The following is an 18,904-nucleotide window of genomic DNA, read 5'->3' as shown; positions in this document are numbered from 1 at the left end:
CTGCTGTTCTGCACAGTCCAGTTCATTACTGCACATATCCATCAGTACACTTCTGTTTATAGTAATGCCATCTGTAGATAATGTTCATAGCACCACCTGTGGATACTATCCTGCATTTATGCACACACTTTATAACCTGAAAGTACATGTGTAATGACAATAAAGTTGAATCGAATCTAAATCTAATATTATCAGTTGAGCGCTAGCTGGTCTAAATTTCCTGCTAAAATGCAGTGTTTGAACCTGTGAGGTGTCTTTACCCTCCACTACTTCTCTGAATATAACTAATTATTCTGTTAAAATATCCATAAATAAACGGATGGACACTGTTAGGAGGAACAAAACAGCCAATCTCAGCACATTGATCATTTACTCTTTATTGTGCACAATTAAACTTAAGGCAGTAAGAAGCATTTAAAAACAGAATCAGTGGAACAGGCCTGAGCGTAGACAGGAGCGACGGGGAAACCGTCTCCACTGCACCGGCGAGTCGTACCGGACTCAGCCTGCCTTTAAATCACATCTACGGTTCGTGTCATACAGTAATATTGTGCTGATGCAGCACTCGTATGAACCTGAGCCAGCTGACTTTAAAGGCTGCGGACAGGAAGCAGCACGCGGCTGCGACGGTCAGTCGGAGGAACATTCTGGTGGTTTTAAATGTTTTGAACGCTTTCCGTTAATATCTGACGTGGAACAGAAACCTTAATGAGGTCACAGAATCAGCCGTCATAAATTCAACAAAATGTCTTCTTCTGTTTTCACGTCGAGGCTTCAGACATCTGTTCGCTGTCTTGAGTCGTAGCCTGAGGCTGCAAAAGATCTGGCCGGGTTTTTTTGTGTGTTATTTGAAGGAATAGTTCAACATTTTTGGCTTCTTGTCTTTCCGAGACTTATCAATCTCATGTCTGTGTGCTTAGTACAGAGCTGGAGTCAGGATGTGGTTAGCTTAGCTTAGCATAAAGACTGGAAACGGGGGGAAACAGCTAGCCTGGCTCTGTCCAAAGTCCAAAATACGCCTACCAGCAGCTCTACAGCTCACTGAGTAACATGTTGTGTCTCGTTTGTTTCATCTGAACACAAACTGAACCGTAAAGACGGCAGACGTTAGGGCGAGTTACACGCTGGAACTATTTCTCGTTAAACAGCCTGCGCAGCTTCCTGACATCTTGCCGTCCGGTGAGGTTGCAAGATTCGGTACAGAGACCAAATCCTGTACTCACTGACCGTATCTGCAGCTCGATCATCAGACTGAACTGCCGATTCGTTTCTTTGACTTTGTGTTCGTCAGTAGTGACATATTCATCCCTCCAACGTCATGTTCAGTTGACACCGACGCTGGGAGCAGTTAGTCTAACGTCTGTCACATTGATTAAAGAAATAGGTCAAAGAGTTATTTCTAAAAGTCGACGAAAGCAACATTCAGCTACGTCGATCTCATCGACGCTTGTGGCGTCCCCATTCTTGCTTCCGCCTACAAAAGTCTGATTGGTCGATTGTTGGTACATCACCAGAGGCTGTTCTTAAAGCACAAACTGTGGTTCCTCCTTTTCTGTTCACGTTCAGATTAAACAAAGAAGCAGCAGCAGCACGTTAACTCAGTGAGCTGTAGAGGTGCATGTTTGAACAGGCCAACTGCTTCCAGGCTTTATGCTAAGCTAGGCTAACCATGTCCTGACTCAAATGACTTAACACACACATATGAGGCTGATAGAAGACAGTTTGAACACTGCATGCTTCGAAAAATGTAATGACACGTAATAAGTTTTTTTTTTCCCAAAATATTGAACTTTCCCTTCAAGCGTTTAAGGTGCAGTTCCTCTAATGGCCACTGGACGCTGCTCGCTATAAAGTGGCTTCAACGTTAAACCGTGATTGTGGTCGCTTGGTAAAGTCCTCCTATCTCTACCGTGTAATGCACCGGTGCAGTGGAGCCGTCGCTCAGCGTGTCGTCCTGCAGTCAGACCTGCTGGACAGAAACAGCTACGAGGCAGAAAGTCACGTCAGATGTTCAGTTTCAGCTGCGTTATTTGTCTTCGCGGCAGGTCACCGCCCTGCTGCGCTGTGATTGGCGAGTGCTCGTTCCTTCGATGCGCCCTTGTGGTTGGATGCTAGCTGTCGGATCTCTCGCCTGTGACTTACTGCCTTCATTTTCTGGTTAATTTATTATGAAATAGGAAAGATGAGTTTATTTAGCACACTGACACTTCTGAGGGCCTAGGTTCAGATAATAAGCACAGCCGTTTCCCGAGATAAAACATGTTATTTTTAACTAATTTAGCCTCTCGTGTTACCTTATACAGTCCTCTAACCCTTTGTTTGTCTCCATGGCAACACATGGCTGTCATGTGTTCATTGATGAATGAATGATGATTTGCTGAGAAGCAAATGTTACATGAACAAGGAGTTAAACTCTGTAGATAAAAGGATTTAAAATATATTTGTATTATATTATTGTCACGTTATCGTCGACGTCACTAGTGTTGGGAGCAGGACTTTCCTAAAAAACGGCGGGGCTAGCATCCAATCACAAGGACGCGTCGAAGTGACGAGCCAATCACAGCGCAGTAGGGCGGGACTTGACACAAAAAAGTTGGAAAAAAATTACGCGTGTCAGCGTCGAGGCGGCAGACGCCTCCAGTCAGAGTCACAGGAGGGATGATGCATTCAGGTGATACCCTAAAAAACAAGAAAGTTTCATCCAACAGTTCATGAGTTTCAGTCAGTTTTCAAAAACATCTGTGGCAGCAGGAAAATATTCAACTTTGACCAAAAAATAATTTGTGATTTCCTGAAATGGGATTAATTTTCTGTCAGAACGAAATTTAAAGTTTACAAAACTTTGTAAACGCACTTCGATGCTCGAATTCAGATTCAGCTTTCTGAGACAAAACATCCAGAATATTTGACGAACACAGATTTTAACCAATTCAACTGCACCTCGATGTGCGTACCAGGAAGTTAATGTGAATTTAAAGTGACAGTCGTCGCGCCTCTTGGTGAAGTAGGCAGTGCTAGAGGCTGACGCAGGGACGACAAATGTCTAAAGTTATGACTTAAACTATCTGATCAAAGAATAAGTCAACAAGGTTATGATCCGAGTCGACTGTCAGTGCTGGACAGTTTGATGCTTTGGGCACATTTCGGTTGGTGCTGAGATGCGATACCCTCTTCAGAGTATTGAATTCAGTTTGATCAAATTCTACTTTAAAAAACAAAGTACGACCCAGTTTCACTTTCTGAAATGCATATTGAGATTTACCAAATTTATATTCAGAAATACGTTTATGAATCCCGAGCAAATCTGCCATGAATGGACTTCCTGAAGGATGAAATCTAAAACTTGTCTGTTAGTGGAGACGGTTTTCTTGTTCTCTGGAGGATTGTGTAGAATCTAAAGGCAGGTTTTGAACGTTTTCGGTTTCATACTAAGACTTTCTGCTGCTTTGGACATAAACATGAAATCTGATCACTGGATCAAACCACGTGTGTCACAAAACAAAATGCTCATTGCTTTGGTCCTGACTTCTCAGACACGTGTGATAAATTTACCAAGCAGCACCTGAATGCACCATCATTAAACATTCATCGCTGTGCGGGGGGCGGGGGGGCTTTCAGGTGGAGTGAAGGCGGTGGAGTGAAGGTGGATGATTGGCAGGTGGTGGGCGTGGCTCAGCAGGTGATTGGCTGTGTTTCATGCATCTGTGGTGATTCCTCTGCAGAGAGAGAGAGTCTTCAGTGAGGCGTTAAGAGTTTAAAAGGGACATTTCAGTGTTTTGATGTCCGTTAGTGGACTGCAGAGCCGTACCTGTCCAGAGGAGGGCGCTGTAGAGAAGGGGGCGGGCTGTCAGAGGGAGGGGGCGTGGCCTACCCTCGACTGTTTGGTAGACGACTCGTTCCAATCCTGTCGATGGGAGGCGGATTGACTCGTCGCCGTGGCAACTCAACTGCTTTGCTACAAACAACAAAAAAGGAAGACAAAAAAGGTGAACAAGGTCAGAGGTCTGCTGGCGTCGGAGCAATAACGTGTGACCAGATTAATGCGACTCAACTTCCCTGAGGAACATGTGACACATGAGCACTCGGCCACGAAACACATCTCATTACCTTCGAAGGCAGCGGACGTTTGGCTTTTAGGGTTTCGTTATTTTATCTCCTGTCATTCTACTGCAGTCAGTTCTGTTCTCCCACTAACTGTCTGATTCAAGAACGTTTTGACGCATTTCTATTCTTTGAAGTGCCGCTGTGTTAATGAGGCGCTAGGACAAGGCGAGTTGCCTTTGCTTGACTTGTGAATAAAAGGGTAAGCTGGCATTTCTGCAGGAGCTGACTGAAATAACCTGTTGGGGGTTAGCTGATGCTGCACCTTAGCAATGAATCAAATAACCAAAAAGCAGTTGACAAGTGGTGAACGTGTAGCTTTTGGGGCCCGGGAAGTTGCCCGTCTTGCCCAATTGGTAATCCAGCTTTGGTTGTCAGACCTTTCTCACACAGTAACGGACACTTTCGGCCATTTCATCCACTGCATGTACTGCACTGCACTGTTCTCCTGCTCAGGAGGTGATACTAAACCCAAGTTCAGCTACTTCCAGGGGTCGGTTGAGCAGATGTGACGTCACATCACAACTAGGACAACTTCAACACACGACAGCAGTAACCACCGTTTTGCTGCTGTGCCTGCATGGAGCAGCACAACCAATCCTTTAAAAACAGAAGGACGGTGGAGGATGTCCGGCGGGAGCCGGCGTTAGAACCGAAAGGTGGATCAGAAGATTTCTCAGAGATACGAACACTGAAAAGATGAAACAGGATTATAGAAAACTGAAGATCACAATGCTGCAGGGGAGCGAACTGAAACGCTGCACTCATCTTCCAAACAGACAATTAAAATAACTGTTTAATGAAGCTAATCTGAAAGCCAGGGTGTACGACAGTGGAAACACAAGAGGAACCTCGTACCGAAGACGGTTCAGGTTCCTACCTCTGCTTGTTTGTTCCCTGTTTGGTTTCCATGGAGCTGACTGACAGGCGGTCCAGCGGGGCGTTGTTGCCGGGGAAACTCCTCTTCCTCTTTGGCTCCATGACATCATTCTCCATCCCCCCCAGGTCGTCCAATCGAAGCAGCTTTGCCGTTAGCTCCTCCCCTGCCTTCACCCCTCCAGGACGAGGCCGAAGAGCCGCCGGAGACCTCGACATGGGCCGGTCTACATGCTGGAACACAAGGACAGGGTGGGATAAGGATATGTAGTAAAATTTCTCATCCATAAACGCCCTGAAAGTTCTCAGAAGAAATGTACATTTGAACATTTACATCTCCATGACAACCAGGTATCACCATCAGCTGAGGAAGATCATGTGATACAGCTGAATGCGGCAGAATAGCTACTAAATTGACCTTTATGCTGAGTTTGATTTCATCAGCTGTTTAAACTTGCAATACGAACTCAGTAAGTTTGCGCTGCAACGCAAAGGTGGGCTAGGTCTATATACCTAAGCAGGGGATAAGGACAGGATAGGTCTATGACCTGAAACATAAAAACACACGTGCTCGGATATGATGAAAGGCTGGGATACGTCTATCTTCTGACAAGCAGGTTGGGATTCATCAGGATGTGTTTATACACTAAAACTAAATAATGGAATATGGAATTTTTGCTTTGTTGGACTAGAAACAGTTTTAGCCCAACTATATAACACATAATAAATATTTTATTATTAACAGAATTTGGGAAATCAGCTCGTCCGTAATGGAAAACTGGACCGTTTCGATTTATTGAACCTCAGACAGACGTTTGGAAAAGGTTTGTTTGGATCACAGAAACGTTAACGTATGAAGTATGAAATCCTGTACGGTGTAAGAGTGTTACATTAAAAACCGGATGGTTTTGAACGACCACAGTCAGGCAACTTATTCTGTTGTAAACACATAATAAAACCCAAATACCAACGCACTCCGACCGTCACATGTCTTCTCTCGTGGTCGTCCAGCTCTGTCAGTCGTTGAGCTGTATGTTAGATTCTAAAACTTCACATCCTCACTTCCTGTGTAGACAGGAAGTTAAAAGACAAAATATCAGAGCAGTGCTTCATTGTTGCTGGGAAACATGGGATAAGTCTATACACTGAAACACAAAGTAAGGACTCGACAGCTGATCTACAGTCATTTACGCCACTCTGAAACTACCATGGCTGATTTGAAAGCCTCCTGCTTCTTCTCCACATTATTTTCTATAAGGGAGTCTCCTTATAGAAAATATTGAGCTCAGCAGAGAGAGGCCACCCTGCTCCGCGTCTCCACCTCGTCTGGTGTTTTCATACGTCAGGACTCCATGTTGTGAATCTTCTCTTACATCACGACTCCGACAGCGAGCAGCTTCTGACTTCCTGTCCGCCCGCTGCCTCTGATGATTCACGCGATCCGATATCATCCAGACTCAACAGAAAACAGCTTCAGGTTTGTCTCCCTGCAGCTGTCAGAGCTCAGAGCTTTGTGTTGGCCTTCACTCTGATGTTACATCATCTGATATCAGCACAGGGGCCCTCTGAGGGAGGGGCCGTTTGTTTTGGCCCTCGGGACACAATCTGATCTGCTGCTTCGCCGTCTGATCCAGGACTCGTGGTGCTGCGTCAGCTGGAGACGACAGCTGATTTCTCGCGTGTGGAAGATCATTCACTTCTGGAAAAGTGTAGAAACACTCTGTTACAAGTAAAAGTACAGAAGTGCTCATCATGCGGCCCGTTTCAGAATAATATATATTATATTAGTGGATTATAATTAATGTGTTCATCACTTTAATGTTGCAGCTGGTGAAGGAGCAGCTCATTTTAGTTTCATCTATATTAGTGATTATGTTTTGTATTAATCTGAATCTGTAAACTTACTAGTAACATTTTTCAAATAAATCCAACAGAGTAAAAAAGTACAATATTCCCTCTGACATGTAATGTAGGAAAGTATAAAGTAAATGTCCGCTCGCAGCAAGTTTGAGCGTTAAACACCGATTTATGGTGCAAATGTCTACATTTATGTAAAAGGAAACAACATTCAGGCGGCAGGGGACAATTCAAAATATAAAAATATATAATGTTTAACTATAATGCAGTAAGGCTCTCGGGCATTCTGTAGTGCTTTCAAATATGTTTTATTCTCCTGTAGGTCTGCTTGTAGGCAGCATGTAGTCTTCCCTTCTCTTTTGTGTCTCTTGTTTGGGGAAGTAACCTCTTTAAATGTGCACGTCATTCATTCGGACTCATTTATAAGCCCCCCGGCCTTTAATCCTCCCACACATCCGTGTTCTCTGAGATTGAGAGTATGACATTTAATAACCCGCCCTATGCCCGGCCGTGCATGAGCCCACGTTATTGCTCCGCTGCTATGGTAGTATCCCCTTCAGGCCGTCTGACAGACCCAGTTCGGGACTGTGTGGACGAGGCCGCTCTTCATCGGAGGTGGAAAACTGAAACTAAGTGAAAACACTTCTGTTAGCGCAGTTATAACGGCCTCGTGACAGTTTGACCTGCTGTGGCATGTTTATGTTGTCTTGGTTAATGTCATGTCGTCATAACACAGACATCTCAAACAATGACAGCAGTCATAACCCTTCATAAAGACTCCTTCATGTTCAGAATCAGAGTCAGAAATACTTTATTGATCCCCGAGGGGAAACTCTTTTGCTACAGCAGCTCACTATCACGTCAGTGCACACAGGAAGAGAAGCACCAAGCAAAAAATATAATACAGGTCAGAAAATAAATTAAGTACCAAGTGGATTTACAGGTTGATAAGTATGTACGGTGTAATAATACAATGTAATAATATAAGTAATAGTGCAATAATGAGTACTGTCAAGTTAAGTGTAGCAGATTAAGATGATTATGAGACGGAGGATATTGCACAGCAGTAATAGAAGTATGAATAAATATCAATAAATAGGTCATTTTAAACTGAAAACAGAATATTGCACAATTATTCAAGTATTGCAGAGATGTTAATGATCAATGTCCAGTTTAGTGACTTCGGGTCATACAGACTGACACTTAGAGGGAGGAGTTAAAGAGTCTGATGGCCACAGGCAGGAATGACTTCCTGTGGCGCTCTGTGGTGCATTGTGGGGGGATGAGTCTTCCGCTGAAGTTGCTCCTTTGCTTGACCGGCACGTCACCATTACAGGTGTCCTGGTTCTGCAGACCGCTTCAAATAAAGTCTTTTACTCAGACGTTGACTTTTCTCACGAGTGTGTGTGTGTGTTGCAGGTGTGTGTGTGTGTGTTACAGGTGTGTGCGTGTGTTCTGACCTGAGCAGGGTGGCGTTGGACTCTGAAGCCGTCGACGCTGCAGTGGAGCACGGTGATGGACAGCAGGAAGGAGAGCAGCAAACAGCCACAGAACTGCATCTGCGGCAGCAACAACATGTTCAGGTGCTGCATCTCGGCGTCTGAATGAGCCGAATATTAGATTTCACGAGACTGACATCTCTATCTCAGGTGAGGTGGGTGCCTCCACTATAATATGCCGTGTTCAGCAGCCAATTTGAAGTTCACACTTTCCCAGCTGCACCCGAATGCAACAGCAGCGACATTAAAAGGTGACAAATGTCGCCTTCGTCCATCAACAGCACATTTAAAAATCAAACTTTCGAGTATAAAATCATTCTGTCACTTTTCCAGTGACACACACACACACACACTACACACACACACACACACACACACACACACTAACACACACACACACAGCTAGACACTTTTAGCTCAGCTGACAGGTGAAGTGTATTGTCCAGCAACATCGGCTAATTTTAGCATTTTCCATCCCTGCAAATAAATGTCTTTTGACTGTCACATGTACGCTCAGTGACGTGCACACTCCTGCATTCCCCGACACACACACACACACACACACACACACACACACACACACACACACACACCAGAAACAAACACCTGTCCACATCACACGCAATCGTGATGATGCACAAACGTTTGTGCACGCTCACACACGTGCACACGTACATAATAAAACACACAGTCATGCTCACACACACGGTGAACTTCTCCCATTCACACCACTGCTGATGCTGACGTACTGCAGCTCTCATTCATGCACGTGTGAGGACATAAAAACACACACACACACACACTCTGCAAATTCTTCCATTCACAAAAATACCCCGTGTTTCCTCCCCGCAGCCCCGCAGCAGACTGAACATCAGCTCATGTTCACACGAACACCTGAACGCTGGACATGTTTGTCTGGAGATTGTTAAACATTTTCCTTTGCAAAAATCTGACACTAAGAGAAAATGAAATTAACAAGCCATTAAACCTTAACGCATGTGTTCAAGAATTTAATTTGTTTCACTACAAAAGACTGCAGTAACAAAGTATCCACGAATCAGAATTGAAGAGAAATAAGATTATAAAATAATGCAAAAGGTCATTTCGTAGAAAAGGCTCCAGCTTAGAAACAGCTGCAAAGAGCTGCTGAAAGCATAAAAATAAATAAGCCAGGAGAGAGAGAGCAGTTTCTGCAGCAGTGATTTACATTCACTGTTATTAATCAACCTCACGAGAAAAGAGCTGCAGCAGCTCGAGTGACGCTCGCAGTGAAACTTTCACTGTGTGAAAAAGTGTTGTTATCCTGCAGCAGCTCAAACTGCAAATCTGGGACACTGAGATAAAAAAAATAAAAACTGAAGCGTGACTTATTTTGAAATGTAACACCTGCAGGAGTCTGAACCTGTGCACACCTGCAACACACACACACACACACACACACACGTACAAACAGCAGCGTCTACCTTCAGTCTGGAGTCGAGTCTCTCGGAGGAGGAGTGTGTCTGTCCTGCTGCGTCGGCTCGTCTCTGTTTCTATGTCTGTACATCAGGTTTTATAGCAGCTGCCCGGGAATCTCCTGTCCAATAAGCAGCCTCCGCTCCTGTGACATCACTTCCTGTGCTTCCCTTCTTTTCCACTGTGTGTGTCTGACATTTCATCATCAGGACCATTACCTGTTAATGAAACCTCCTGGGAGCAACCCCACCTCTTCTCTCCTCCCGTCCGTCCTCACCCCGCTCCTGTCCTCAAGCCTCCGTCGCTCCTGCAAGGCAGTCTTTAAAATAAACATTAACATCGAGAATATCTTCCACACACGGTCCCGGACCGTCGAGCTGCGACTAACACAGCCTCTTACTTTTATGTTGCCCACATCTCCGATTCTTTCAATTCAGATATTTCTGCCGTGTTCCTCAAAACAACAGAGCCGATCAGAGCTTTGTAGGCGGGAGTGAGAGCCAGAGGCGTTTGCAGCTGCGAAGTCGATTAACAGAAATATCACGACAAACATTAAATTAGAGCAAAATAAAGCAGCTAACACGAACAGCATGTTGGTGAAAGACAAAGAGGACGGCAGGTATGAAATTCAGGCACTGAACCAAAACAGCCAGGTGAGTCTGAATGTTGTTGATCGACAGGCGGAGTTAGATCTGCTGGTGATCGTCTCCACGCTGTGGGGATCTGGTTTTTAGAGCAGTTCTCCATTTTGTTGATATATTGTTTGGTATAAAAAATAAAAGCATATCTTTTTTTAAATGCTATTCTAAAGTAAATCTAAGTTTGTTTGTTTACCAGAAAACTACGCAGGGAACCTTTCAGTCAGTGTTTCCTCGTGGAGAGAGCCGAGACGTCGAACCTTTCCATGGCGCTATCACCCGGATTTCACACCTTTCCGCTGCGCTCAAAGTTTAGAAAAGGACTTGTAACCACGGTGACCTGAGGCTGATCTCTAGCTGGACAAAACGCCTCTGAGTTTCAGAGTTAAAACAACCTTAAAATCGTACCGCGATGTTGGCAGGAAGAGACAAAATGTAACATTAGCTAAATCCACCGCTAGCTTATGCAGCAGTGTGACGAGCTTCAAACGCACTTTATAACACGAGCAACCTCTAAGCAAATAAGGAAAATGTTTTTGATCCCGCGCAGGGAAACGCAAGACGCGTACTGTAATGTGCATTTATGATGCACGTCTCACTAACACGGCGACCATTTTACTTTTAATTTCTGTAAAATATTTAAATTCATTCAGATTGAGGCTTTATAATTCCGTGGAGAGCGGCAGACTATCTGTGCATGAGCTGTGTGACGCGTCAGGTTCAGTTCGTACCAAACATTTTAAATACAAGAAGGCCAGCAGACCAAAGACCTGCAGCCTTTCCCAGGACACTTCCTGACCCAGTTAGACCTGGCCCACGTTGTAACATGTGATCTGATCTGTTTCTGTCCCGCGTTAAACTCTGAGTTGATCCCTCTCTTGGTGATGGAGGTTCAGTTTGTCTTCCGGGTGACTTTTTTCCCCCCTTTGTTTTGCTGTTGCTAGGGGCAACGGGGCCCTCTCCCATGGTCGGCGTCCCCCCTGGGGCTGGACGACCTCCGCTCCATTCCTCCATTCATCCTTCGCTCCATTCATTCAGGACGGAGGATTGGGTCATTGAGAAAACACACCTGGGTTAATAATAATAATGACACTGCAGCTAACACGCTAATAATGACGGAAAAAACCCTGTCCGCCTGCCCTTAAATTAGTGACGACCTTCTCTGCTCGCGGTGATGTCATGTTACCCCCCTGACCACCCCCACCTCACCCCTTCCTCCCTGTTGCTATGGGACCAGAGTACATGGATTTAAATACAGGTAAGTAGAAGCAGATTGATTATCAGAGGCATCATAATGGCTGCATGGTTAACCAGGATAAGTGCAACACACACACACACACACACACAGTGCTGGAAAAAGTAACAGTGAGTTTGGAGGATAATTGTGAATCCCTGCAGAAAGACGGACAGACCGTGTAGATCTGCAGCTCTCAGATCAGCTCTTCCTCTTCAAAAACACGAAACTATAACGAGTCTTTATTTCTGAAAAACTGATCAAGCCGTGGGTCAGGAAGTTTCGTGTTCACCAGGTTTGGATCAGTGTCAGTTTCAACAACAAAAACTAGAATGAAAAAACATTAGGTAGGTAAATGTCAGCGCGTTGCAAAAGAAAAGTCTGGAGAGAAGCTTTTCCTTAATTTGGCATTTATTAAGGCATTGGAGGATCAAAAGCATCTTGTACAAGGATCTTTTCTATTCAGAAAACCACAGTCAGCAAGCTGTTAATCTGCAGCCATCATCCTAAAAAAGAGTGCTCTTCTTAACATCACACCGAGTTTTAAATGTACAACTATCTATCTGGAGCTGTGGTTTAGACTTAGCTCTTAGTCCACCCTTCGAGCGGAGACAGCGCCCTGGTGGAGGAATCCTACACTTCCTCTGTTTGTAAAGTCTCTGCTTCGTTCCCCAAAACTGATACTTTTCCTCTCATGGTCATTACAATACACACTGTCCTCAGTTCATGATGTTGTTTCTGATATCCCTGTTTCTTTGTATAAATGTAAGCCTGTTTGCAACAACTTTTCCCTGCCTTGCTGTCTGCAGGACGACACTTTGAATTGTTGAGCCTCATGCCCTGTGTGTGTGTGTGTGTGTGTGTGTACAAAAGTTTCAACATGGTATTAATATAATAGGCAAGCAGCCTTCACTTAAATTATTAATTCTCACATAATGTATTTCAGAAGCATTTTTTGTTGTATTTGTTGAAATTCTCTTTACATCCCGACAGCAATCAATAAATCAAATGCTCTGAAATTAAAGTTAAAATAAAGTATCTGTGTTTTTTTTCCCGGTTGGATTGGACTTTTGAAATCTAGCGGTCTCTTGCTGGTTTCTCCAACGTTACCTACCCGAGCTTTAATTATTGACATTTTATCAACAACAAAAACAAGATGAAAACCTTAAAATCAAGAAATCTGTAGAAATGTATTACAATTTTAGTCAACAACTAAAAACTTAACAGAAATGGACAAATAACTTTTAATTAAAGTCTTACAACATGTATGCAGAATGATAGTTACATCTTCCTTCGTTCCTTGAGTGTAGAGCGCAGGCTGTTTATTTACACAGTTCTTGCTAACGAGCGAGCTACTGGCTAGCTAGTGAGCGTTGACATGCCCACAGTGACAAGTGAGAAGTGGCGGAGGTGGTGTCGCATGATTTGTTTACTCCCAGTGGGTCTTCACTGTCACCTTGTTTTCAGACCAGAACATGTAAATTGAACTTCGGCCCCAAATACGCTCATAATAACCACAGGAGGCCGAAGTCATGATGGAATTTGCGCATCTTTGAGTTCCCAGAGTTCTGTAACTCTACTCTTCACCTAGACTTCAGTCTACCTTGCACAACTATGCTCGCTTGGCGTTTAGTTTGAAACCGGTGTTAGAGCTGGTAAACAGCTATGATGGACGTGCATCCTGCTCAGACACATTGGTATCTGCCAACAGCCATCCATCCATCCATTTTCTGCCTCTTGTCTGGGACGAGGTCGCGGTGGCAGCAGGCTGAGCAGGGCAGTCCTGATGTCCCTCTCCCCAGTAACGTCTTCCAGCTGCTCCAGGGGGATCCCGAGGCGTTCCCAAACCAGACGAGATATATAATATCGCCAGAGTGATCTGGGTCTACCCCGGGGTCTCCTACCAGTTGGATGCGACTGGAAGACCTCCAAAGGGAGGCGCCTAGGAGGATCCTGATCAGATGCCCGAACCACCTCAACTTTCAATGTGAAGGAGCAGCGTCTCTTCTCCGAGCTCCCTCCAGATGTCTGAGCTCCTTATCCTGTCTCTAAGCCCAGACACCCTACGGGGGGGAACTCATTTCGACTGCTTGTATCCGCAATCTCATGCTTTCGGTCACTACTCAACGCTCATGACCATAGAGGGTTGGAACGTAGATCGACTGGTAAAAGCTTTGCCTTCCAGCTCAGCTTCCTCTTCACCACAACGGTCCGGTACAACACCCGCATTACTGCTGATGCCGCACCAATCCGCCTGTCCATCTCAGGCTCCATTTTACCCTCACTTGAGAACAAGACCCCGAGATACTTGAACTCCTTCATTCAACTCCTTGCAACTCACTCCCAACCCTGAGGGAGCAATCTACCATTTTCCGGCAGAGAACCGTGGCCTCAGACGGGGAGGTACTGAATTTATAATACTGACTTTATTGAGTTTTGAATCTCCATTACTTGATAGGGCCAGGACCTGGGTATTAGAAAAAACATAAAAACATCAGAAATGTGTCGGCGCATAAAAACCTGAGCTCAATAAAAAACCTGATGTCGATCTCCTCACCCAATTCTGACAGGTATGACAGCAAAACAAGTTCACCTGCTAAAATGTTCATGTAACACAGCATTACTGGGATTAGTCACTGGATTGAAATGACATCCCTTCAGAAACACACTGTATTGGTCACAAACATCACGGCTTTGCTGTCATGCTGTCCATGCTCAGACTCTATACCTTTGATGTTCTTGGACAGTCAACCTCTTGTGTCCACTTGAACTCTCTCCTGCGTCTCTGTGGTTTGACGTAGCTGCTGAGGCTGGACAGGAATCAGGAGAGGTTACACTCATGGTGAAGTTTAAACTCACACAACCTGATATTAAGGTGAGAAATAAATAGAGATACAGGTGAGTCATTACTTGAGCTCTGTTTTCTTTGGCTTTAAATTTGGACCATAACATCACTGTGGAAACAGGGACAACACCATCACCCATAGCAACAGCCATGGAGAGGACTTGTGGAGCCGACATGGCTGACAAAATGCTTTGGCAAAGTACCATCACAACCAAGGTTCAATTCCTCGTGTGGCCTCTCGTGAAGGTGATCATTTAACACCCGTTAAAAAAGCCAGTCCATCCAGAGAGAGATTTTTCAAAAGTTACTGGCCAATTTTTATGAAATTTGCTGTTGAAATTTATGCTGCCCAGAGGATGAAACCTGAAGATTTTGGTGACCAGAATTGACCCAAGTCCTGCTGCCAACGTTGGCCCAAACCTGTCCATCTGGGCCAGTCATAAAGGGCCAAATCTGGTTCACATTTGGCAAACACCAACCCACAATCAGCTGGTTTTCCATAAAATCTAACCAGCACAGTTCTGCTCCGCAGAAGATAAAACCCTTAAATCTGTTCCCCATAATGGTCCCTTAAACCAAATCTCTCTGAGAATAGTTTAATAACGATGATTCAGACATCACAGCCGATGATGTTTTTTTGGTACATGTGAGGAATTAATGATACAGATGCTATAAATAGCCGGAGTTGTGCATAATGGTTGTAATGACAGCTGCTTTGGCGCTGTTGGAGAAGCTTGTCAGTGTGGTGCAATGGGTAAAATTACGAAGCTGCAAGGCATGGTGAAGTTAGAGGTTAATCTAACTTCAGAAATTCAGAAACGTGAACGAATTACCTTTTGGATAAACAAAGCATTCTGAATACAACTCTGATTTCACAGGTCTGGATGGAGCCTTCTGCACAGCAACATACTTTAACTGATGGCCATAACAGAACCCAATAAAATAGCCTGGAGACTCCTGTAATTCTGTGTTTGAGGAAAATGTTCATTTACGGTTGGGAAGAATACTTCAGGTGCCAGTGGCTCCACTCACTTCACCCCTCTATGGTTCATAAAAAGGCACAGAGTTTAATCTGTGCTCAGTCCCAATAAAGGAGCCGTTAGTGCTCAAAGAGGAATAGAAAGTGTTGCTCATTGTTTTCCCTGCAGGATTTGACCCATAAACCCTCCAATCCCAGTCCACCGTCCTGCTGACTCTGCAGTACTGATGTGAAGCTCCAGTTGGCGATCACACCTGATGATTCACAGAGGTCATATGACTCACATCTTGTGAGTGAAGCTTCTCTCAGCCAAATCAAGCCTTTAGGATTCCCCTGGATATTCCCCACCGTCCTCCGGCTCTCGCCTCCAGCTTTCCCCATTGTTTACTCAGTCTGTTTTACACTGAAAACTGAGATTTTAACTTCCTGTGCTTCAGATCTGAGTGTCCAACACGATGCCTTGCTGGACCGTTCTGGTTTAGTCTCTCATAGCGTCTTTTTCAGCCACAGAAGGCAGCTTTTTTCAGAGAGAACATTTTTTAAACCCCATTGTACAATATCTGCTCAGCAGCAAACAGCAGACTAATAATACAATTGTTGGTTTTCTTGTTGACGCACATCAACATATAAATATGTCAGCGGTGCACATTGCACATCAACCTTACAGTGTCATACGCTCTAAGGTGGACTGTCAACCCCCTCTTGTTGCCTCAGGTCCAACGATGCTACACCCTTAGGCTGGGTTCAGACCGACAGTAGCCCTCACATTGTTTGTATGGAGCCAGTCCACTGGCGCAGCAGGCGTGTCAACGCAGGGGGCTCTGGCAAAACAACATAGGGTCGTCCAAAAAAGTTCACCCCGACTCAACCTTTGCAACGCGTCGTCATCCAGCTGTTGCATTGCAGCAAAAGTTGATCCAGGTTGAGACTGAACCTGGGATGACGAGGACTTTTCAGATGCTGCTCCCTCTCTGGAACTTTCTACCATCCCACATTAAAGAAGCCCCCACCCTCTCATTCAACCCCCACCCTCAGCATTCAAAAGACTCCTCAAAACCCACCTGTTCCAAATACCCCCCAACCAATTGAATAGAATATAAAATTGATTTATCATCATTATTATTATTATTATTAGCTGCACTTTTAATCTGCGCTGAATGCAGACTGAACTACAAGCGCTGGCTATTAGTTCTCCTACTCCTTTCAAAACAAACAAAATCCTCTTTTCAACAGGAAGTCCTAATTTGAAAATTTGCACTAAAAATGCAACAAGAATGAGCTAGAGCGCACTAACTGTATTCACCATTTGTTACACAGAGACAGATGTTTGCTGCTGTTTGACAGATGACTGAATCATGTGACAAAAAGGTTTGATTCCTACTCCTGCTGCACACTGCCAAAGTGCCTTTTAGCACGACACTGAACCCCTGCTCTCTCCTTCAGTTTGACTCTCAGCACGCCTCTTTCTTCTGCCTTCGTGACCTGATGTGGTCAACAGACGGAAACAAACATAATGAAGTCTCTGCAGACAGAGGAGCGCTTGTTTTGTGCGTCTGTGATAATGAAAGCTGCAGGATGCTGGACAGGCCGATGGAAAAGGACAAATTTATTTAACACATACTGCAAGTGGGGGCTATGGTGGTGGTGGGGAGGGGAGGGATTCCCAGTTTCCAGCGTCTCTAACCTGCCGGAGCTCCCTCACACTTCCATTTAAATGTTTCAGTCAGGACTTCCTGGTTGTGACCGGGAGTCGACCCGTCCCACACACCAACACAACCCAAACCTGTGAAATCCATCAGCTGCTGACACTCTCCACTGACACCAGCAATGCTGAAACTAAAGGGACATTTCACCCCAAACTGTTTCCCTCGTAATGTATAATCACCAACTTTAATATGAGAGTTCTGCGAAGAGACATCAAGAGCAGTCAGACGGTCAGACAGGTTGGAAACAAACCAACAGTTTATCCAGATTATCTACATGATGGTCAAAACCATGAAAATAAAACCTAAATTAATAAACTGCAATTACCGTTATTTTTGTCCAAAATGTCAAGTATTAAAAAAATAAGCACAACCTCATGTTTAGTTTATCACGTTAACCAACTCTGAAACTGTTATCCGTCACACGTGGTGTCAAAACAGTCTCCATGTTCTGTATTTGTTCATATCCAACAAAAGGTTCGAAATTAACTATACCAGTAGGAGAAACAGAGCAGTGTGTGAGTCTTAAGATCATGCTTAAGAAGGTGGTGTATGACAAAATAAAATAAAAAAATCGGACTTGCAAACTCCTTCAGAAAGTTTGAGTGTGATGATCTCAGGCGATTTCACTCAAACAAGTGCAGTGGATCTCAGTTTGATTTGTATTATAGTTAAAGCACCAACAACCATCCGTCCATCCATCATGTCAAGTTTATTTATATAGCCCATAATCACAGAAATGTCTACCAGACTACAGCAGCTAAGGAGAAACCACATGGAGACAACAAGAACTGTGATTGGTTCTTTAGGGCTGCTTGTGTTTTCTCCTACGTGTTTCAGATGGTGGAGATCGGAGTGAAAACATCACAAAGCCAGCAAAGACCTCCTCCTTTTCAGTAACACACAAAGACATCTCCACTGCAGACCTTCCGCTCTCTACGATCTCTTTATCACAGTGAATGAAACAACGTAAACACAGCGGCCGCACAGAATAGTCTCAAGTTCTGTTATGAAACGAGAACCTTTTTCCACCGTCCCTACTACCACAAAGTGACTGACAGAGTGTAATCTCAGTTACTGTGGGGAATAATATGGCCTGATCGTCCAGTGTTGTACCACTACTACTGAGTCCACACCTCTAAAACCAAACCAACACTGACTCAGTCGGCACCTGACGAACACATTAAAGGTATCTTGATCCACAGAAGATGAATCCTTTGGGTTTTTAACGACCACATGACCTTTCCTCTAGCGCCACCCTCAGGACAAACTTTACATTTTTAGCTCCACTAAAGCTGTTAGCTACCACGCTAACAGAGTAGCTTAAATTTCTAGTTCCCGTCCCAGTTTTTCACAATTGAGAATGACTTCCGGATGGGAGCCGAAACGTCTTGATTCTGAAAACAGTGTCCAGATGACTACGACTGAAACCTTTTCTACGATAGAACACTCCTGGACGAATGAAGGACTACACCGTCTCCACTAAAAGACAAATCCTCAGGATGTTGTTTGTTCTTTCATATTGTGTCTGTGATGAACACTGCAGTGTCTGTGGCCTGATCGTGGTGCTACAGCATTTGTTCACTATCTGGATTTTGCCTAAACTTGGACGAACGATGCAAGTCTCTGCTGTGGTCTCACATTTGACACTTTTTCTACATTTTATCAGTTGGGGAAATTATGCAGCTAACAATGTGTCGACCTCTTGATGGGTTCC

At 44.4% G+C, this 18,904-nt stretch overlaps 1 protein-coding gene across 3 annotated transcripts; it reads right to left on the bottom strand.

Moving 5' to 3' along the window:
• Positions 1–361: 361 nt before the first annotated feature.
• ostn (osteocrin) lies at positions 362–12,605 on the bottom strand. 3 transcript variants are annotated; one of them, XM_044203054.1, is made up of 6 exons: positions 9,797–12,605; positions 8,295–8,393; positions 6,351–6,676; positions 4,982–5,211; positions 3,809–3,955; positions 362–3,716 (listed from the first exon to the last, which is right to left on the bottom strand). In XM_044203054.1, the coding sequence occupies exons 3-5, from the start codon at positions 6,426–6,428 to the stop codon at positions 3,868–3,870; spliced, it is 396 nt and encodes a 131-aa protein (XP_044058989.1). In that variant the 5' UTR covers positions 6,429–6,676; positions 8,295–8,393; positions 9,797–12,605; the 3' UTR covers positions 362–3,716; positions 3,809–3,867. The 3 variants fall into 3 exon arrangements, with proteins under 3 accessions (XP_044058989.1, XP_044058987.1, XP_044058986.1); XM_044203052.1 differs by lacking the exon at positions 6,351–6,676 and having other exon boundaries at positions 9,797–12,602; XM_044203051.1 differs by lacking the exon at positions 6,351–6,676 and having other exon boundaries at positions 8,295–12,603.
• Positions 12,606–18,904: the final 6,299 nt, after the last annotated feature.

Source organism: Siniperca chuatsi, linkage group LG7, assembly GCF_020085105.1.
Source record: "Siniperca chuatsi isolate FFG_IHB_CAS linkage group LG7, ASM2008510v1, whole genome shotgun sequence".
Taxonomy (NCBI): domain Eukaryota; kingdom Metazoa; phylum Chordata; class Actinopteri; order Centrarchiformes; family Sinipercidae; genus Siniperca; species Siniperca chuatsi.
The sequence above is the reverse complement of the archived record's forward strand: the minus strand, read 5'-3'. Positions and strand labels throughout refer to the sequence as shown.

Excerpts from the sequence above, each read along its gene's own strand:
- ostn (XM_044203051.1), bottom strand. The coding sequence starts at position 8,426 with ATGCAGCACCTGAACATGTTGTTGCTGCCGCAGATGCAGTTCTGTGGC. Across the intron at positions 5,212-8,294 it reads TCCAACGCCACCCTGCTCAG|CATGTAGACCGGCCCATGTC; the intron begins GTCAGAACACAC and ends CTTGTGTTCCAG. Across the intron at positions 3,956-4,981 it reads CAGGGAACAAACAAGCAGAG|CAAAGCAGTTGAGTTGCCAC; the intron begins GTAGGAACCTGA and ends TGTTGTTTGTAG.